At 35.2% G+C, this 22,416-nt stretch overlaps 1 protein-coding gene across 13 annotated transcripts in view; it reads left to right on the top strand.

Annotated features, from left to right (window-relative positions):
- PLEKHA5 (pleckstrin homology domain containing A5) overlaps positions 1-22,416 on the top strand; it is a 166,934-nt gene that overhangs the window by 131,220 nt on the left and 13,298 nt on the right. For 2 of the 13 annotated variants that reach the window (XM_082751727.1, XM_082751732.1), the window contains exons 13-22: positions 666-785; positions 1,490-1,543; positions 12,817-12,879; positions 14,023-14,103; positions 14,238-14,387; positions 15,742-15,843; positions 16,935-17,046; positions 17,299-17,345; positions 18,219-18,407; positions 18,988-19,105. In XM_082751727.1, coding sequence (XP_082607853.1) covers positions 666-785; positions 1,490-1,543; positions 12,817-12,879; positions 14,023-14,103; positions 14,238-14,387; positions 15,742-15,843; positions 16,935-17,046; positions 17,299-17,345; positions 18,219-18,407; positions 18,988-19,105 — 1,036 coding nt within the window. Of the gene's footprint in view, positions 1-665; positions 786-1,489; positions 1,544-7,180; positions 7,262-12,816; positions 12,880-14,022; positions 14,104-14,237; positions 14,388-15,741; positions 15,844-16,934; positions 17,047-17,298; positions 17,346-18,218; positions 18,408-18,987; positions 19,106-22,416 lie in introns of all 13 variants that reach the window. The other 11 variants (XM_082751733.1, XM_082751730.1, XM_082751735.1 and 8 more) reach the window with 6 other exon arrangements.

Raw genomic sequence — 22,416 nt, 5'->3', positions numbered from 1 at the left:
GTTCTTTATCCCTTCCTAAGGCTGTATTGTACCTCTTAGTCATAAAAGTTAATGCCTCAGACCTGTGGAAGGAGGGACTGATTTATTTTTTTTTTTGCCCTGATAGTTCATTTTTTTTTGTTAAAGATGCTTGTTTCTGACATAATTCAGTTATCTTTGTTTTTGTTTGTTTTGTTTTGTTTTGTTTTTACTCTTAATCTTGATGCAGAAATTTGAAGAACTGTTTTAGAAACCTAAATTTTCTGAGGGCACTTTCTGATTCTTTCCCCAAGCTCAAATGGTTGTCTGTGTACAGTTAATGATATCCTAAGGGTTGGAATTAATTCCCTTCATTTAAGTCAGTATCTTCAATTTGATACGCATGTCAGAAAAAGTTTGAGGGCTACACAGACTTTCTCCTGCAAAATCCCCACTTATTTTGTCCTTTATTCAGAATGCTCTGATTTTTATGGCATTTGCAGTGTTAATTGCTTTGAGTAGTTAAAAGTTAACTCTTTGTTATATATTTGAAAGCGGTCAATTTGGGAAAATGTTATCTTTTGTTGTATCGCTATAAAAAGGTTTTGTGAGAAAGATTCTAAGAACCCTTATTTTAGTTAAGTGTTGTTTAGGATACCAATTAACCTTTTTTCTACTCTTTGGCTTCTCACACTGCACTCCTTCAGCCAGAGGAGCTCACGCTGCTGCTAATAAAGCTGAGACGGCAGCAAGCTGAACTGAGTAGTATCCGGGAACACACACTAGCACAGCTCATGCAACTAAAACTTGAGGCCAGCAGCCCAAAGGTCAGCTATAAAGCAATGTGTGTCATGTACCATTCTCACTAACTGTTAGTTATTCATTAATCAGTTTGCACTGTACCCTGAGTGCAAAACTCTCAGACTACTGTGGGTGTAGAATAGATTACGGTTGTCTCTTTGTGTATGTGATGTTCTGCTATTAACCCTTGGAGGTTTTAGCTCATAGCTTTTTGATATTAGCTGAGTTAAAATGACATAGGAATATTTTAAATGTATTGTAGTTTAGTTTAAAGTTACGGGCTTCTAACTGATTGCTGTTATAAGCAAAAATAGCAGTGAAAGATTGTGATATTAATTTCATTGTTTATATTGCCTTGTATCAGATATAATCCTAATGAATTCTGTGCAAAAATCAGGATATGTTTAAAACAGATTTATTAAAGGGGTTTATAGTTGTCTGTGTAGGCATTTGTCTATAGTTGTCTAAGTAGGCATTTCATGTGAGCATACTATATTTTATGTGTAAAACCAAAATCTGACGTAGTATTTAGTTCATAGTCTGATTCATGGTGAACTTTCATTGCTTCTGTTTTGGGGTCAAAACTTGTTAATAGATCATTTAAAAAAAAGGCATTGTGTTTCTGTATAAAACAGATCACTGTCTAGTTTACATCTTTTAAAACTCTTTTCATGCATTCTGCACCTTCTGTCCCTTCCCTTCCTTTTTCCCTCTGACTGCTGCCTGCTAGAGTGAGATTCTTTCGCATCACCTTCAAAGGAATGCCATATATTTGGATCATCAGGTGGGATTTGCAGTTTTCTTGTGTGTTTACGTTTCTTAATGCTTTTTGCCTGCTCTTGTCAAGCTGGAAATATTTGGGGAGAATGATTTTTAGTGCTTTTTATGAAGTTGGATATTTAATACATGATGATTTTAGGTAGCACAAAGTATCTTAATTTATTATAGACTTGGCATGTGATGGAAAAAATAAATTCAAACTAAACTTTTCCAAGTACTCCACTTAATTTTTCTGTTCTTCATAGCCTTCCTTTAATTACACTAATTGTAGCATTTTACAACTGTTAACCAAAGTGGTACTATATTTCCAAGCTCATATGATACTCATACATTTTGCAGAAAATAAGTGCTTCTGATTATTTTAGTTTCTAAATTAAGAATAATTAACTGTTTCCACAGGACATAAAATGAAAGGGAAGTCAAACATGTAGAAAATTTTTAAATAAATCTTAGTGTGGTTAATGGCTTTTTCTCCTTTTACTCAGCTATTTCTTAAAGATTTATATAAGATCTTCTTTATAAATTCTGCTAACTTTTGGTCTGAGGATATAAGTCTGTCTTTGCCAACTTACTTTATTGTCAAGGGAACAGTTACCACATTTTTTACGTCTTTATTGCATGATCAAATGGGACTTGTTTGCAAGTTGTCTTTGAGAAGTTTTTAAATGGTGAATTTTCAACAGCACGTATAAAAGACAATCATAAGAGCTTAAAGGAAATATAAGCATATATGTGTCTGTTAGTTAAAAAATATGGAAATCTTGATTGCTTTTTCTCATATTCTTTCTACTAATGAAATTGCACTTAACAGTTCTAAGAATACTTAGAACGGCATTGCATAATTCACAGCATTGCACTTAGAAGCTCTAAGAATAGTTAGCTTTATGTCCTCTATATTCCAGTGGTAGGATTTCAACACACATGTACGTGCAAGTGCGTATTTGCCAGTGACCTTATCTTCCTATGATCTCTTGGAAACAAGGCATAAACAGTGACCAATCCACTTAGATAGCTATGCATTTCTAAGGATTTTATCTTCTTTAAAGGACTGCAGGAAGCCTAAAAGTAGGGAAAACTGCCCTTCCTAATTGCTAAATTAGACTGATATATTTAATTCAACTCAAATATTTCCAGTTCATGATTTTTTCGAATAAGGGAATAATTCCATATGCAAAAATGTAATTAATTGCCAAGGAACAACAACTCCATGTGAAATGTGAAACTCTTCCATGCTGCTACTTGATTAGCAAGGCTTGTCAGTGTAATAGACAGGATAAAGAGGGGAGAATGGCCTTTGTATAATGTGCAAAGTGGTGCAAAGGATTTCCTTTTAACTTGCATCAGATTAAATGTAATGTGATAAATTTATTAATTGAATTAATAAGTTTAATTAATTTAGGGAAGTGCCTAAATCTTATGAACGTATCATAATTGCCGCTACAAAAGATGCAAGAAGTTACTGCACTTCTTACAGTAAGAAATCATTATCAAGTCTAAAATATATTAATAATAAAATCATGGAAGAGCAGGTTGGAATATTTGTCCTAGTTTCTCCTCAGTTTTTCTTCTTTCCCTTATTGTAGTATAATACTGCCATCAACTTGTATTAAATAAGTCTCCTGAGACTTTTTGAGTACCCTTGCTTCTAGGGGTAGTGTCTCACTTACATCTTTTTACTAGTTTGTCCTTTATCATTTTTTCTTTATGTTGTAAAGAAAAGACTTAAATTTCTCTTAGTCTGAGGCCTTTCCTCCTAGTTATCCACATTTGTAACCAAATTGCATAATCACTTACCCTCTGACTTTTAAATGCACAATGTATTTAAATGAGGTATTTCCACTTGAGTCTTATTTAATCTCTGAAAATAAATAGTATCAAAAACTCCTTTTCTTTTTTCCAAATACTTTTTTCAGAGCATTTGGTGCTCTTTGAAAAAATCCTCTTCTAATGAACTCAGGCTATCTCAAATTCTTTGTGCATGTTGTTGTAGTGACCTCAGCCTATCCCAGGCTGGTTTGTCTCATGAACAAGCACTGCTACATATTATTTTTTTTTAGTCTTTGTTGAAATGGCTATTTATGTGTATTGTTTAGGTGTTAAATTGTTTGTATATTTCTTTCACTTTTTCTGGTACCTTCACTTTTTGTTTTCTTTTGGTTTCCAAGGGGTGTGTAAAAAATAAACAGAACTTGAACAAGAAGTTGTCAAATAAAGGAGTGATGGTCCAATAGCCAGCATCCCTACTGTCTCGATGTTTTGCTCCTGTTTCCTCCTCTTCACTGCCCTCTTTGTGGGATGATGAAGGTGGTTCTGGAAAAAGGTCATAAATGTGAGAAGGACAGAACAGAGCAATAGATGTTTGGATAGGGTTGCCACATATCTTGTATTGTACCTATTTCTTGTTTCAGTCTCAAGTTCTGTGTCCTATATTAGCAGCACTTTGTGTTACTACTACTCTTAATTGTGTTTTTCAAGTTACCTGGAAAGGGTAGCGAGGTGACCCAGCTGCCACTCTTGTTCTTTCTGTTGCTTCTTTTTTTTCCTTTTTCTTTTCTAGAGGAACAAGACAGACCCAAGGACAGGGGCTGTGCTGGGTGGAAAAAAGACTGCACAGAAGCAGCATTGCTGGAAAAGAAGGCAGGAAGGAAGACTGCTTTTTCTTTCTTTGTTTTGCACAGAGAAGTAAAGAGCAGAGGCAAGGCAGGAAGAAAAGCTTGGGCTGGTCCTGTTACAGCTACTTTAACCTTCAGGAAGCTTGAGAAGAAACAGATAAAACTGCCAAGCTGAGTGCAGTCTGTCACCTATAGCATACGGTGTTATCTCGTCAGTGAGGTCAGCTGCCCTGGTAGGGAGCCGCTGTTTCAGCTGATGGATGCCACCAGAACAGTACAGACTGAAGTGTTGTCAGTCCTAGGGCATTATCAGGTGCAGCAGAGAGTTTAGGGAGAGGCAGGAAGAAAAAGTTGTCAATAGCTTGGGTTTACAGTTTAAAACACAAAGTACCCAGTCAGATCCTATCTCATCAGTAATGGAGCTGTTCAGGTATATCACATGTCAAAGAGGCGTGTTACAGTATTTCCAACTGGGAGAGGCTTTTCTATCCTACATCAGTGAAGAGAAAAGCAAAGATAGTGACTGGGGAGAAACAGGTATTTACTAGAATGGCTGACTGAGAAAACTAAGACTGCTGGATTATATTTGGTTTTGTTGCTGTGTGGCATCAGGCAGTTTACGATTCGGTTTGCTTATGTGTAAAGAAAATCTTAATTCCAATTTGTAGAGATTTTTGTGACATCTATAGACAACAAACGTATTACAGGATTTAAGAGGTCCCCTTTATTATACAGAAGTTTGAGAAACAAAATCGACTTTTTTTAAGTGAGAGGAAATTGGCTGATTTCTGTTATGAACAAGCATTTTTCCTTGACCTACGTAGAAGTTTATTCAATGTGAGTAGTGTCCAGCTTCTGTTTGAGAATAGCCTGTTGGTAATGCTTTAAGAGCACTAAAGAGGTGTTCTCTTTACCTGAGAGCATTGCCACCGTATCCAGCTGCACTGAATTTTGCGCAGTGCACATCGCCTTGTGTGTGCTAGCTTTAGTTAACAAATATGTGATAGGTACATACTCTCTCATGAATGTCTCAATAGTTAAATGTCTGACTTTTTTTTTTTTTTTGAAGCATTGATTTCCTAAAGGGGAAAAAAGGTTGGATATTTTTGACTGCTATGAAGATACTTCAGCTTTACTATATCAATCTGCTTTTTGATCTCTTTTCTTAAGTAACTGGAACTTTTCTGGAAGTAACTGGTGTTTTCAGACAGTGTTAAGTAAGCATGGTTAAGAGCCAGTGGTAGTAAAAGTACCGGAGAAGGTCATATAAGATGAAGCTGGAGCTGGCTGGAGGACAGAACATTATTTCGGAACAATTTTAGAGCAAACGCTTTTCATTTTTTTTCTCAGGTGGATGAAAAAACTCTTAACAGTTCCACTGAAATTATTTTTGGCACTGTGTTATCAGTCAAAAGAAAAATGTTTAAAAAAAAAAAAAGTTGAATAGGCTTAAGCTCTTGAAATCCTCCTAATAAAAATCCTTGCAAACCAGCATACTGCTAATAAACCATTTCAGCCAGTAATTTTAATGTTTACAAATATTTCAGTTGTCTGTAGTTTGATAGCTTGGCTTTGGACCTTACTATTGATATATCTTTTGGTATCACCAAATGCACCCACTTTCTGGGCAAAATTTTAATGTAAAGGAGAACAACTTCTTGTATCAGTTCTAGTTTTGTTTATGTAGTGCTGTAGAAGATGAAGCAAATGGAAGCAGTTGTTTGCTTTTTTTTTTTCCCTGCCTTACACAAGCAGAGCATTGTGAACTTGCCTTCCTAAGAAAATTGTCCTTTTTGAACAATTAACTTACCACCTGATCATACTATGTTAAAAAAAAAAAAAAAAGGCAAAGCAAAACAACAACAACAAAAAGTCCTGTATCTGACACAACAAAAATGTTTCCTATAAGGAGAAAAAAATATTTCTCCAGATGTACAACCTAGGTGTTTTGTTGGTTTTTTTTTAATAATTAAAATCATTAGATAGAGGCAAGAAATTCTGAAAGGCATCAAAAACTCTGGCTTTCTGTAGCATTTTCAATCTGAGAAACTAAACATTGCAAAGCAAATTTATGGTGTGTGTATACACACACAAAAGCAGAGTGAACAGTCATAAATATCCGTACACACACATACAACACTCTTCTTTCCGCATAACCATACATGAAGCAGTTATTGTTAAATAGGTCCTAAAGTGCCTAACAAAAATAGTAGGGGGATAGTGTTTTTTAAGTTACTTTGCAGTTTTGGAGATGAAAGCTAAGTTTTCTTAATTTTTCACTTAGTATTAGGAAGGTCTATTTTTAAGATTAAAAATCCAGTGTTAGTATATTTTGCTTACTCTTTTGAAATCCTAGATGTAAGCGATTTTTACTGTAGTAACCAGTGGACCTGTTTTTTTAATTTGCACATGTGGAAATAAATACAAATTATATGAAATTATGTCTGACCAGCTCAGAAATGTAAGCCCCAAAGTAGTTGCACACTATATATGAGGGTGGATAAATGCAAAGACTAATGATTCAAAGTTCCTAAGTATATGAAACAGTGCAGTATATAAAGGCATTTTGTGATACATGAACGTAAGGCTAAACCTTTCTTCAGTATTCCAAGAGGATGCTTACATCTTTTTAATGTACATTGAGTTATTAAAACTATAATTTAAAGGATTTTTAATAAAGGTTTGAATGTTCTTATTGAATAATCCAATAATACTTTTCATTTCTATATCTTGCAAAGCCAGGCTTATTTTAAGCACTTATTTTTTAAAAAGGAGAGGTTTGGTCAATTAACATTTCGTTGGTTTGAGTATTTTTATGTGGTTTTGCTGCATTTGTTTGCTATCATTGAACTTGTCAGATGTTTGATATTACTGAATGATGGAATATATATAAAAAGCATGGGGTAAAATGTAATCTACTGCATTATTAGAAAAAATTAAAGTAGAGGCTATATTTTACAGTGTCGTCTTTCAAATCTAGCCATGCTGTAAACTGATGTTTGCTGTATGCTCCTCCTGATTTGAAATAGATGAAAGAGAATGAACCTTTAATCACCATGGTTCACACTATGATTGAGAACTCGGCGCTAAGACCGCAACTGTACCAGCAAGTAAGGTCTTGGATAGTGAATGAAATTGCTTTATCATCTGCGAAAATTTTTCTTAGTGACAGTTTTGGTTGTTCCTCAGATTTATTCATAACATCGGTGTTTCTCTTATTTGCTTTGGAAAACCACAAGTCATCCATGCTTTATAAAATGCTGCAATATCGTTAGCATGGCTTTTGCTGCGTTTTTGTTGTTAAGTATTAAATGTACCCCTCTGAATAACTGTCTGGACTATTTAATTAGTTGGTGTCTTATGCAGGTGTCCAGTAAGTTCATAAAACTTCCAATAAGCTTCCAACATCTGTCTTAGCATGATCCTATGCTATTAGTGTTCAAAGGTGCTTCTTTATTTTGACCACTACAAAAGCATGTGAGTGGTGTTTACCTGGTCATTTCTGGCAATTTTGTTTCATTCTAGGAAGTGGATTTACAGGTTTTTGTTTGCACCTTACAAGCCTTTAGCTACCAAAGAAAGGATGGATCAAAATTACTTTGATCTGGGGACTGTAAATCCAAAAGGCAGTGTCTGTTAATAAAGTCACAGCAGACTTAACAGTGCACATTTACAGAGTATCTAGTGATGCTTGTAAATGGTAAGATGGAAGAAGAATCAGAAATGTGAATGGAAATATTGTACAAGAATTGAGACCTGCATTAACTTATGAGCATGGCCAATACATATCCATTGGCACTGCAGTGTCTTAGGTTTACTGGGGCTTAGCTCAATGGATCCTGTCATATTAGAGAATGTTTTAGAAGTTTCTAGCCACAACTGCAATGAAGATATTGTTCTTACTTAAATGCTGGTGCTCTTTTGCAGCAGATGAAGTATGCAATTCTGGCTGCCAGTCAGAAGGGAGCACCTGAGCAGCTCTCTTAAGCTCACATTTCTGTCCTTATGAGCCAAAATTAAAAAAAAAAAGGTAAATAAAGGTACAAAAAACAGCTGGAGTTTAATTTCATGGATGGTCTTTTTTTGGAAGTCCACTCGCCATTGTAGATTGAAAAAAAAAAGCTAGAGACTAGAGAAAAAAAAAGCTAGAGACTGTAGAAAAAAAAAGCTAGAGACTTCTCAGCTTTCCAAAGGAGTAAAGGAATATGCTTTGAGTGCCTTTGATTTCAGAATCATCCAGCGTGTGCTCCCATGTGCAAAACAGAAGCTTTAATACATAACCTGAAGGAACCATTTGGAGAGGAATAGGAGAAGTAAGGTGCCCTCAAGTCCTAAATGAAGGCAGTTTTGTTATTTTTTTTAAAGAAGCCTCACTGTTGTAAACTTTTTTTTTTTTTTAAAAAAAAAAAAAGAAAATCGAGTTTCTGTTTTAGAGTATGTCAGAGAAATAAGTCAGCATACTTAAAATGATCAGAGGTGCTTTGAATGTGTCAGGGTAAAACTTGAAATGTTATTCAAGATGCATTGGAGGTACAGCTGTGTCTGGTCTGGTCTGCCCAGCTAAAATTCATACCACTAAAATTCAAAATGCTGTCTTGATGAAGCTGTGCTGCTAAAGTATTACCGCAAAGTACTGCCTTCACCTTGAAGACTTAGCCACTCTTTCATATTTGACACTGAGTAAGCATCTTTTTTGAGATTCTTGTCAGAGAAACTGTGAATCTAATGGGTCACGAAGATTAAGTAACCTTTTGTCACTAGAGATGTGGTCTCTTCAGGTAAGAGTTCGAGCGATATGTTGGCAGGCTTGTGCAGAAGAACCCATGTGTTGGAGAACACCAAGACCTGCTTTTACAGACAAAGCAGACAGTTTCCTTTACAAAATATTGCATAAACTGACTTCCTGGAAAGGATAAAAATATACTTAAAACTTCACTGCTTAAATAGTCTTCTAAATTTTTGTAATGCAAAGTTAACACATTAAAATTCTGGTAGCCTATTTTAAAGATTAAGTAACGTAAGTTTTTATTCGAATAACATAAATTGTTTTCACCAGTTGTCTCTGCCATTGAAATTTAAAAGAAGTATCAACAATTGGGAGAACCCTCTGTTTAAGTGATATAAATCTATTTTCTTGTCAAGTTGAACTAGTTTTTGTTGACTAGAAGCATTCCTGCAGGTACAGAAAGGACCTTCCTTTGCTTAAGTCTATTCAGTTCAGTTTTATGACTTAGTTCATTCAGAATTAAGTAAAAGAAAGCAAAAAAGTTGTATTTAATTAGAAATTAATGTCTTGCGACCTGTTTGTTTACAACAATCAGTGGTTCTTTGACTTGCATCACTCTGTTCTACACACTGTACTGTAAGTATGCAGGTGTAAGCCAGGGCATTGATTCCATATGTACAGATGAGAAAAATACAGGCTTTTTGCAGCCTGGGCCCATTTCTACATATTTTTTTTTTTTAACACTCCTAGGGGTGAGGAGTGTTAATCTCATTCTCTAAAGTGGGAAAGGGGGAGAGAGAATTAACCTCAGTTCCTTTTACGTGTGTATGTGTTTACTAAAGGGGGGAAAATGAAAATCTGAGTTCAGCAAGATGACATCCATTTCTTAACTTGGATATCTGTTCTCAGTACTTTAAAATGCTACCCCTTTTGTTATTATTAGAATTATTAAAAAAAAAAAATAAATCATGGTTGACTTCAGTATTATGCTTCCCACAAAATGTCCTATATTTTCTCCTGTTTTAATCTCCTGAGTGACGTAATTTTGCAGAGATGCTTAGTGTCCTCTCAGGATGTGAAACTTGCTGCCATGTAGCTATTGAGACAAAATGGCTATTGGAATCTGAAAATAGCTTATAAGATAATGAAGTCATACCTTCACATAAATGTGTTTTATATTGGCAGGTTAGATAGGTTTAACTGCTCGTGTCTCAAGAGGGAGATTTGCCTAATTTACATTTATTTGAGAAGAAATTTCCCAATGAAGACGTCTTGTATAGTGTCCATCGTGGTGGGTTTATCCACTTTCATTATTCATCTGGTATTGGCTTTTGACATACATGATGATGTATCTAATGGTGGGACTACATGGTATATGACATCTCGTTCTCTAGAAAGTTTAATTTAACAATATAAAATCATTAAATTCTGTTGTATATGCATGTTCACAATGAAGATCAGTTGAATATGAATGTGGCCATTTTAACCAGTGGGACTGGCATATTAACAGAAATTATTTCCAGCATGAATACAAGATTCAATTAAGGTCACTTTACTTTTTCGCATTTACACATTTGGCTGAACGCTGTGCAGTTTGCATTTCAGAATTCAAGGTGCTGCTACTTAATGGTAACACACAGTGTAGTGTACTTCAGCACGTTAACAGATGGACTTTTTTTGTATTTGAGTAGGAAATTGTTGAGGAAAATTGTAGAAGCTTGCAGCAAGCTGTGTCAGTGGTTCAGTAGGTGGCACTCTTTCGCTGTAATTACTGTTCTGGTGAAGCGTTTGTATGGACGATTTGGTGAAGGAGGCTTTTGTTGAACGTGACATATAATACGTTTCAATAACTTGATCGTTGGAGCTCTTATAATGCATTTTCCAGGGTTATGACGTTGTTAGCCTTGCTTGTAATGTGTAATTGCATTTTGTCTACTGCAGTTCCTCTTACAATTCCAGTAGAGTGTGATAGCATTCTATGCATTTTGCCTTAAGCTGATTTATAGATGTGCTGCGCAAAGAGAAGCTGCCGTTTTGTCAGAGATGGATTAAGTGTTTCGTACCATTTTCAGAGTCTTTTGTGTTAAGTCTATGTAAAATGTTGCAGTAGAAGTGTAGAAAGTGGAAGTAGCTCTCCAGCAGTGTCTGTTGTGGCAAACTAAGAAATACAGACAAAAGCAAGAAGTTGGCAGCAATTTTGAAAGTGTGGTGGAATTTTAATAAGAGGAATTAGCACATGCATAGTATTCTTTGAAAATGTTTCACTTTCTGAATATGTAAAACATATTCCTTCTAGGAGGAAGGCAGGGACAGGGATTCTAAATCAGCAAGCTTTTTTCAACTCTGCTCTAATTAAGGATGAACTGTTGCAAAAGAAATGACTCTTTAATAAAAGAAATACACATATGTATACTGACTTGGAAAAAGAAAATGCTAGGCAAGGCATATGGAATGTTGAGCAGTGTCTTGCAAAGATGTATTTATTTTTCTCATGTAAAATCTGTTGTGAAATGTACCTAGGTTTTCACTGTAAGTTAAAGACATTTGGCCTTAAATTTATATTGACCATGTTTATGAGTTTTTTTTAAATATTTCCATTCCTCATTTTTCTCTCATTAAGATAAAATCAACAGTTAAAAAACACAACTCTACAACGGTGTGGGCTTGAATAGATATCTTAAAATGCTAATGTTTATGACGTTCATGAGGTGCAAAAGTGCTGTGGCTTTTTTCATATTCCAACTCTCATTTTCATAAAATGTCCATTTCAAAGAAAGTTACTCTGTGGTTTTAATACACTATACATACTTCTAAATTGTCACCAGGTGCATTTGCATGAGGTATGTGGACATAACGTCTTGAAATGAAACACTTAAGTGTGTTGAAGATTTATTGTGTTTGGAATGCTTGTCTGATTAACCCTTCCCTAGTCCTTTTATTTGTAAATGTCCTTTAATATGGACTTGTGTTTTTATAGTCTTTCTTGCACTACTAAGCCATGATGACCTAATTATGCTATACACATGAAAAGAAAGCATATATGTTGAGACTCAGTGTGCACATGTTTTTAATTAAATAGAATATGAAGGCTGATAGTGTTATGTAAGTATTTACTATATAGAACAGTAAATAGATACAGTATATGACAGTCTATCTAAAATGGAAAGATGCCTCTTTTCATGTAGAATATTTTTAAATCTTGTTACTGGTTAATTTACAGACTTAAAGAGGTAAGAACTTAATGTGAGGGGCTGTATAAAAGTAGTTGGGGAGGATAACTTACATGCCGACTAGCATGAGAAGAAAAGTTTGCATAGGTCCAAATTAAAAACAGAAGGATTTTTGTTTCTGCCATTTGTGTTCATACTATGAATTCCGTCCTGGGGGACATCCATAGGAAAAAGTAGGCAGAAAAGTATTTGGCAACACTTACTGGGTATACGTATGTGATGTGATATATTTTACAGATACTTTGTACACTTAGATCATTCAGATTTCAGATTTGCATCAGAATATCCTCCTTGTGAATGTACTTGATCTTAATGGATCTATAGAATGACTCATTCCAAGTAGAATGAGTCCCTGTATTTAGAATGCAGATATGGAAACATACGTTATGATGTGTAACTGTGTTTGGGTGTACTCTGGCAGTTTACTCTTTCTACGTGATCCATGTTTGATTGAGTTGTATCTTCCTAAATATCCAGTTTGCATTAGAAACATAGCATATTCTGTTTATATAACTTTCTACCAACAGCCTGCTTGTCATTCCGTTTAGTTACCTTAAGTAATATATACTGGCTAAATATGTGTTGTTTAATGCGACATTGGCATTCAAGCAAAAGATGTTTTGCTGTATTAAAACTTCTAAGCTAAACATTAGTTTAATTTTCATAGCCAAATTAAGTTGTTTTATGGCAATATTATTCTTCCTTATAGTTAACTCAAGAAGAATGTAGGGGTGCACTATACAAATATAGAGCTGAAGAGCTGGATATTGATGTAAGTACTTTGTATTTCTTCTTCCTTGGAAATATTGCTATTTGCCTTTTTATTTCGATAATAATCTCTCCCTTGATTTTGGGGTTTGGAATGCACTTCCTATAGGTGACTGCCATCAGAAATTGGTCCATGAACTTGAGAGAAGACGTAGGACTTTTTTAATAAGTTTGTAACATGCAGGAATGGTTACAATTTAGACCGAAACTTTAAGCATTCTATCTGTTCAGAGAAGAAATGCTTGTAGAAAGGAATTTATTTAGAAAGAAAAAACTATGTAGTTCAGTTATAAGCATGAGAAAACTAATTTCTCAGGAAATATGACTGATGCTCCAAAACTGAAATTTGGCATGGGAAGTTACCTTTCAAAGTATTGAGTTGCTAGTTACTGAAGAAAAGGGGCTTGGTAATTAAGGTCAGTTTGGAGATTGCTTGTGAAAAATGCACATGTATAGTCATACTGTGTATGCGTAGATATGAATGTCTAGTCATATTTGCATAATGCAACTAAGAGTAGACTTACTGATTTAAGCACATTTAAGCAAGTTATTTTAAGGCTACAAAAGAAAGCAGGCTTTCAGTGTTAACGTACAGTTTAAAAAGTCAGAGTGGCACAAACTGAACCAAAAATTTGTTCAAATAGAAAAGTAAACAGTTTCAGATTGATTAGAGTCCACTGAACAGTTACTCCAAACGGGAGCTGGAGTGGAACAGTTTTAGTCATAGCTAAGCCTAGAGTGGAGCCAACACAGAGCAGAGTATGTCTGGTATTAGTAAGTAACTATCAAAAACTAACACCTGAAGTAAGCCATGGGAAGGATTAAGAATGATACAATATTCTTTATAATAATGAAGAATATGTTGATTAAAACAGTATTATTATATTGTAAAGGTCCAGTTGTAGAATCGTAAGTCATGTTTTAAGCAGTGTTATTTCAAGTTACAATATCACTTTTGTACTATCTTAAGAAGGTTTCTTGAAGTTAATTCGAACATGCAACACTGATGCCTTCAGAACTTGAGAATTCATGTTTTGTGGTAATAAAATTTTAAATAGCTTCTCGTAATGATTTGATGAAGTTACGTATTGGTTACTAAAGATGTTAAAAACAATCCTAACTGTGATTGTTTTCTGTTATATACTAGGCTAAACTTAGCCGTCTATGTGAACAAGATAAAGTTGTACAAGCACTGGAAGAGAAGCTTCAACAGCTACACAAGGAGAAAGTAGGACAATTGTATTTATTACCTAAAGTGGATGTTATTTTACATGCTTATTATCAGAACAATGATAACTGAAATAAAATGAAAATCAGCGCAATGATGCAGAACATTAAAAATAATTCTTTTTATTATAATAGTACACGCTTGAGCAAGCTTTGCTATCAGCAAGTCAGGAAATAGAAATGAATGCAGATAATCCAGCAGCCATACAAAATGTAGTCTTACAGAGAGATGACTTGCAGAATGGACTACTGGGCACTTGTCGAGAAGTATCACGAGCTACTGCAGTAAGTAATACATTCTTGCCAGTTAAAACTCAATGACCATTAAACAATTATCTTTGTATTCTTAATTGGTTTGTCTCTAGTTATTTTTCATTACATTCCAACAAACCTCAAAGCTGGAACTTTCACTCTATTCACCGAGTAGTCTTTCTTGAATTTTGCTTTTGCCAGGAATTGAGTGCATACTGACTCCAGTTGGTGCAGTATTTTTATAATGTATATGTGATTACGAAAGAAGTAAATAAAACAAATAAGCTATTTCATGCGATAGTAAATAAAGGAAAACATAGATTTTTATCAGATATTCCATCAGATACGTAATTTATTTGAAGTGAAAAATAACTACATAATGAAAAGATAATAATGTTGTGGTCTGTCTTTATAGTGGTCCATTGTATTTCAAAGATATTCAAGTCATGCACTTTTGAAAACCTTACAAGAAAGGAAAGGAGTTTCTATTTACTGTCCTTTTCTACTTCATGATGCTTTCTACACTGAGACGAGGCAAAGAAATATGTTTGCTTACTTGTGTGTATCCAAAAAAGCATTTCAGCATCAAGTTACATTGGTTTGTTGTGGTGAACTTGATATGATGTAGGCCCTGAAATACTGTTTTTTGTCTGAACTATGTTGTAAAAGGGATTGGTTGGATGAGGAAAATGGAAGCAGAGGAGGGAAAATCTTCTTTCTAAAGGAAATATTCAAAATATACTCCCCTCATCACCTTTTTAATTTATGCTAAATAGAGTAAATTGCTTGATCCAGGCTTAGTAAGGGGGGTGGTAAACCTGGCCTCTAGGATTCTTTTTGCATTTTCTTCCTTCTGGTGTTTCACACCAGTTTCACACCAGTTTCACAGATATAGTGACGTATTAGCAAGCCTGGGGTATTCACTGGTAACCCTACAGGCAGGGTTGGATGACTTACAGTAGTCTTGCATAATAAATTGCATATACATGCACGTGCCTTGCGCTACTATCTTTTTATTATTCTTTGTGATAAAATAGAGAAATTTGCATCCATTGTTGTGGGTTTTCTGACCCTGTGGAAGGACAACTTGAGACATGCATGCCTGCTAACTGTAACAGCATATTCTGAAGATTTCACCCTGGCCTATTTTTTAATTTGTGAATAGACAAAACGCTGTTAGTTTGTATTTTGTTCAGTATCATCAGAAAATGCAAAAGCTGTTTAAACATGACATTCTCTAAAATTACACGATACTTATTGCCAATATCTATGAGCTAATTCCTGAAGTTTCATGACATTGAATGAATAAAAAAAAAAAGTCTTTTTTTTTTTTTTTTTTTTAACTTCAAAGTACATATCCAATACTTTTCTTTTGTTACATACTTAGGAACTGGAAAGAGCTTGGAGAGAATATGATAAACTGGAGTATGATGTAACAGTAACACGGAACCATATGCAGGAGCAACTTGATCGTCTTGGAGAAATTCAGGTGTGGCATTTGAAGAAATTCAGGTCTTAAAAGATGCATTTAAGTAGTTTTCATTTTCTGTGGTTTTGTTTAAAAACTGTGCACAAATGGGGGGGGAGGGGAGGAAGGAGGATGTGTGGTACATTAGCAAAGTATAAAGAGAAATTAGAAGTTCATAAGTTCTGCAGGCGTCTTCAGCTTTTCCTATATTTTGAAGCTATGGTGTTAGTTTTCCCATGTTTCCTCTTTCTGTTTGAGTGATCGTGTCCCAAGCAGGGAATTTTTCTCAGACCTTAATTGCTATGACAGTCATATTAAATGTTTATACAAATCCCTTCTTTTAAGTGAATATTTTAAAATGTAATTAAATCATTCTACCCAAATAAATAAATAAATATATTTTAGGTATTCAGTTGTTAAACATCAGAACCCTTCATATGCATCTTATTTGTTGCTTGTGCTATACGCTGGAGGATTGGCCAATTTGTATAAGTTCGGAATTTCTAAGGGAATTGTTCTGTGACACAAACGTGTGTGTGTGTATGTATAGAAATGGGCAGATGGGTGTGGTTTATGCTGTGAGGTATTAAAGGCTATTTGCTTTAGGGGTTGATTTTGTATGCAGTAATGAAAGAGAGATTACAAGGAAACTCAAAGAGCTGAGAAATTTGGTTATGCAACCCAATGCACATGTAACCACAAATGCAAATAGGCCTACATTTTATATGCTAGCCTGCAAGCACCATGTTCATCTCCAACTATTTCAGAATTGGAACTGATGATTCCTCTTCTTTTGTGTGCAGGTCTCCTATGCAAAGTTGGCTTTGATTTTCTTTGTAAAGAGTAGATGCCATTCTGTTAAATGGAGTTTCAACTGGCAAATTACTATCAAAATAAGACTCATGTTATATAAATGATTTCATCATTCAGCTTTTTTCTGACAACATTTGAATATTACGTTTTAATGGGAGGGTGTCATTATTGCATTTTATTTTTGTTCATTGGGAAAGGATATGCGGTATAGTCAAAAGAAATAAAAGCTTTCCTTTCCCTCTTTTCTCTTGCAGTGTATTCTGGTTTGTCACTTAAATATGCTCTTTCTTTACTGGCAGACTGAGTCAGCAGGGATACAGCGTGCTCAGATTCAGAAGGAGCTATGGAGAATTCAGGATGTCATGGAAGGTTTAAGTAAACATAAACAGCAAAGAAGCTCTTCAGATGGAGGTAAGCTAGTTGTTTTTAACTCTTAGGAAGTGAGATTGGATCGTATTCTATATGCATTTTTGTAAGATAAACATATTTGCTTTTGTATGTTTGAATAATGGCAGAATTGCTGAGAATGATGAAGTAATCAGACGTCTTAAGTTGATGATTTGTGTATTTGATAGCAACAGATTATACCTTTTTATACTGTTTTATAATCTATTTAGTGAAAACAATTTTTCTCTTTCCTCCTGCTCTCTGCCCCCCAAACAGGCATCATGGGATCAAGGACATTTTCAGCTATTAAATATAAAAATGAGGTATGGTTTTATCATATTTAGAATTTCAGCATCACTGTATTTCTAATGTACATATGATAAAAATGAACATTATTTGAACTGTTTATAAGGTATGAAGTATGTATTCAGTATGTTTCTTTGAAAATATTGCAATTTGAATTAATTTTAAAGAATGATAGCTAGTAATTCTAACACTTTCATTTGTTATTTGTCTTTATATTCTCGCCAGTATTTCTCTTTTCCATTTTTCACCTTTTCCTCTCCTCATAAGAGCCTCATAGGCTCTTATCCTAGAAATATAAACCCTGATTTTCGGACTTGCTTTTTGTCCCCACCACACTTTTCATGGGAATAAATACATTGCTTTATTTGTTTATTCACCTATTGAACCTGGTTTTCAGATGGCCAGAGCACCCACAAGAGCAGCTGAAACTGTGGGAGCTCCCAAATGTTTAGTTCCTCTGAAAGTCTGGCTAGAAGTAACAGTTCTAAAGGGACATTGTCATGGTTGTTAAAAGTATGTGAAAATATATCTATGGTTTTTAGAACTTTTTGAAAGACTCATATATATACAAATCCTTGAAAAGATACAGAATTTAATTTTTCAAATAATGATTCAGCATTCATACATGTCCAACAGAAAGTGTAGGTAACAGAAATGAATACCTTCATAAGCTGAATACTGAAGCTGTTGATGTATTTCAATCTACATGGTAGTAATTAATAAATAAAAAAATCCTGTCTTGGCTTCTATTTTAGTGTGACATTGTCCCTTTAATTCTAAAATCTATAGCTGGTGTAGCTATGGTAATATAATTTTTTTTTATTTTTAAGTTATAAATAACTGTAACAGGTGTGCACATCTAAATAAGGTGACTATTCTACAATCTTTAGGAAGAGGAAGTAGTCCCACCTCGTCCTCCACTCCCTCGGTCCTATGACTTTACAGAGCATCCTCCCATAATCCCCCCTCTGCCCAGTGATAGCAGCTCCTTGCTCTGTTATAGCAGGGGCCCAGTACATCTGCCAGAAGAAAAGAAGATTCACCAAGTTCAAGGATATCAGAGAAATGGATCTCACTGTGTAAGTGGCTTAAACTGCCACGTTGTTCTTGAAGCATTTCCCCTTCCTTTGCACAGTCACAAATTTCATGTTGCCATCTGGCTACTTTTTTTTTTTTTTTTTTTTTTGCATTTTTACTTTTTGCTACTTGGTTTTACTTATAGCTCCATCATTTACATTTCATATTTTCCTGTCATTTCCTGTCATATATTCTGTGTATATTTTTTAAAAAGTCTTAAGGCTTAAATATGTGCATTGTGTGTCTGAGTAAATTTCAGAAAATCACATTTTTCGACTCATGAGCTTTTATGAAAACTCTAGCCTCAGAATCAGGTTTTGCTGAAGTCTTGTACAGTTTTTTCCAGATCATTTCAATAAAAAAAAAGGCCGTTCATATTTTTATGGCAGTTTTTCTGCAATTTCTGAAAGTCTGCAAATGTTACTCAAATTAATTACAAAGAAATACTGCAATAGTATTTGAACAATGAGCTATTGTCCTGAAGTGAGCAGTCTCATCGCAAAATAACTGTTTTGAGTCTTAAGACATAAATGCTTGTACAAAAACACCAGTTTATTTACCTCATAACTTGTCATTCTTCAGGGTCCTGATTATAGGCTTTATAAGAGTGAACCAGAGTTAACTACTGTAGCTGAAGTGGATGAATCTAATGGTGAAGAAAAAACAGAACAAATGTCAGAATCAGAATCTACAGCTAAAGGTTTGTCCCCAGGAGTGTTGTTTGTGACCTTTCTGCCTTTTTCACAAGGAATACAAAGCTTTAACTGCTACAGAAGCTATTTCATCCTTTGTATTTTTGTAGTCTGTCCATTTCTTAATATGATGAAACAACTCCCCCAATAAAATAATCATTTAATTGTATGACGAGAAAGATTTCAGTCAATTACACCACAGAAAAATCAAACATTATACTCACCAACAACCCTGAAATCCTTATTGACACCATGTCTAATCACATCACTCACATTCCCCACACACCGTTCCCCTGAACAATTACCCATTTTATGTTCATGCCCTTGAACAATTATTCAGTTTTTGAATCAAGCTCCCAATGTTATGTCACTGGAACGTCCAAAAAGGCAGCACCAGAGAATTTTCAGACTCTTATAACGCAGGGAAACAATGTCTTTTTCTTTTTTTAATCTTGTAATTGTTGAATTGCCTTCTGTCCTCTGATATAATAGGAATAATGATCATGACCCTGGAGTGTACAGACAATAAAGGTCTTTGCAGTTGCTAAATACTTTAGATTCTTCTCTTCATCTAGCTTCTATAAAAGCTACTAATTGCTTGGTAGAGTCTTTTACCAGGAAGTGCTCCTCAATTCTGTTTGTTAAAACACACAGAATAGTTTGTTAAAGGTGACTCCAGGAAAAGCAGTTTGAGCACTACCCAAAAACCATACTAAGAGCTTTCAGAATACCTAAGCTTGCTCCTTTTTTTCCATAATGATCAATGTTGCCAGTGCCAGCAAGATCAATGGCTTCTCTTAGTTGAGCAAAGTGCATCTGTAGCAGGTTGGTGTAACAGTTTGAGAATTTGACCCAAGAACAATGATCATTTAAGGATATTACTTTCATCAGATCAGTTACACAGGCTTTTAAAACTAAAGATAGTGTACATTTTGGGTGCAAAACAATGTGAATGACCCTATGACAGATGATACAATTAAGCTTGTGTTTACCAGACTATTACTCAATTTAGTTTGAGTATGGTATTTGCTGAGGTATAATGTTCACTTGGAGCAGTTATTAAATCTCTTTTAACTTGGTAGTGAAAAATGCGAGGTTTAGTCTGAGATTTACTAGTCATCAGGCACCTAAATTGAGGTAGTTGCCTTTCTGACAACGTGTGTAGGTTTTATTGACCTACAGTGTATCTATTTATAGATATTTACAAGAAAAGGGAAGTTAATTTTAAAGACACTGCAAGAAAACCTATGGTGACTATATAAAGCTAACTGACAATTCTTGAGCAACCTAGTCTGCTTTCTATTTTTCAGTAAAACAGCCGTCAGTAAGGGAACCAAAAATAGAAATTCTTCTAATATAAATAATATCTGGGGTTGGGGGAGAGAATAGCTGCAGTTGGTAGCAAGTAAGTGGAGGCTATTTATCTTCATAAAAAACAGAGTGAAGTGGGTTAATCATAGCAGTATTTTATCATCTGGTTCACACTTCTGAACGTGTGAATTTTCTGGTGGATATTTTCACGTTCTGTTTATTCACTTATAACAACATGATGCAGTAGAAAAAATTAAACCATTCCTGTGGTGGTGGTGTTTTGTAGTGCATATGCCATTATAACCATGTGCTGTTTCAACAAACATTTTTATGCCGTTCTATTTTAACAGTTTGTAAGCTGAAAAGGAAGCAAACTCAGAGTTCATATCTGAAATTTTCTGTTCTTGTTGTGTTAAGAAGTCATGCTTAAATGGCGTATCCAAAGTACACAACTAAGCATCCAAAATAGGAAACTAAGTAAATTTCAGAGGAAACTTCTAAAATGTTTTTCTAGTTTGTTGTGCGTGTTACTGTACTAGACACTCCTCATGTTTCATCTGTCAGCCATTTCCCTCTCTTTTCAAGTGTCAACAATCAAAGAGAAAAGTTTTAATGGGGCTATGTAAAGTAACCCTTGCAGCTCTCTGCAAGCAAAGGAATATTTATGACCTGAGTGGCACATAAAGGTGACACAAACGGAAAATGGACTTAAGCTGTGTTTTATCCTTTTCATGTGTAAAGGAGACCCAAACTGTTGTTTTATAGTTTGTGTTTTGAATAATGTGTTTGGCATTCAAATAACTGCAGACTACTGTGTCAGCCTATTGAACAATTTGGAGACGCAGTTGAGCCTTCACTGAGTCAGTCAATCCCCTGAAATCTCTGTGACTTCAGGAAAAATTGGGAAAAATAATTTGGCTATCAGAGAAGACACATTTATTATTTTAGGCAAAAACAGCAAGAAAACATTTTTTTTTAATTTGATTTCCTTTATGTATCAAGCAGGAAAAACGAAGCATGCGTTATCTAATTATATGTATATATATATTTTGGTAGGTCTTAACTTCAGTTTTCTACTAGCTTAATTACATTTTGGCAAGGGTTCTCTAAGTAGAAAAACTCCAGTAGTAGGTTATTACTAGGAGAGGCTGAATGTGTGGTGGACATCAGGAAACAAAATATTCTCAGCTCCCAGCCAGACACAGCCTGGCTACTACAGTTCCCTGTCCCTACGTACAATGAGCTGCGAGGCAGAGTACATGCTCCCTCCATGCAAAAGCACACAAACTGAACAGACACGGCTAACCACAACCGAACAACAGATTTGAGATCAGGGCCATTGCAAGCACTGCATAAACAAAAACAGCACTCAAAAAAAGTGGAACACCACATATAGCATGACCCTGTTCTCACTTGCCCCTGGATGAGACGCGAAGCTTGTTAGCTGACCTTATACCCATATAGATATAAGCACATGTGCGCACAACAGTGGGTCCCTCTCCAGGACGTGGCCAGACCTGTAGTCCCTCCAGCAGTCGACTCTGAGTTTCTCCAGTATCCACATCTCAGACCTAAAATCTCTTGACAGCTGACTCCCACATCTTGTATCCTGCTTACTGCCTTAAGTTTGTCAGGATCTCACATAGACAACAGAGTCCTCCTGGATAGCAGGTCCAGACCTATGGCCTCTCTGGAAGCCAGCCTGCAGACCTTCAGTCTTTGCCATCTCTGGCCCCAGACCTATGATCTCTCTATAGCTGTCTCCCACTCCTCTTACCCTACTGGAAAGCTAGCCTGGCTCGAAGGTGACTAGCATCTCTTGGCACTCATACACAGAAGGGAAAGCCTACTCACATGGAAAATACATAGGAATAAAGTTTAATATGAGATAGGACAGATGTAATAATCAGGCACAGGGCTTGGTCAGATAAGCATACTGACAAACAGCTTGCTTGTGTGATGCTAACCCTTTCTATATGCCCCTCTTCTGTATTATTCTGTGCCTATT

This window comes from Aythya marila (genome assembly GCF_965140915.1).
Source record: "Aythya marila genome assembly, chromosome: 1".
In the NCBI taxonomy this organism is placed as follows: Eukaryota; Metazoa; Chordata; class Aves; order Anseriformes; family Anatidae; genus Aythya; species Aythya marila.
The sequence above is the reverse complement of the archived record's forward strand: the minus strand, read 5'-3'. Positions and strand labels throughout refer to the sequence as shown.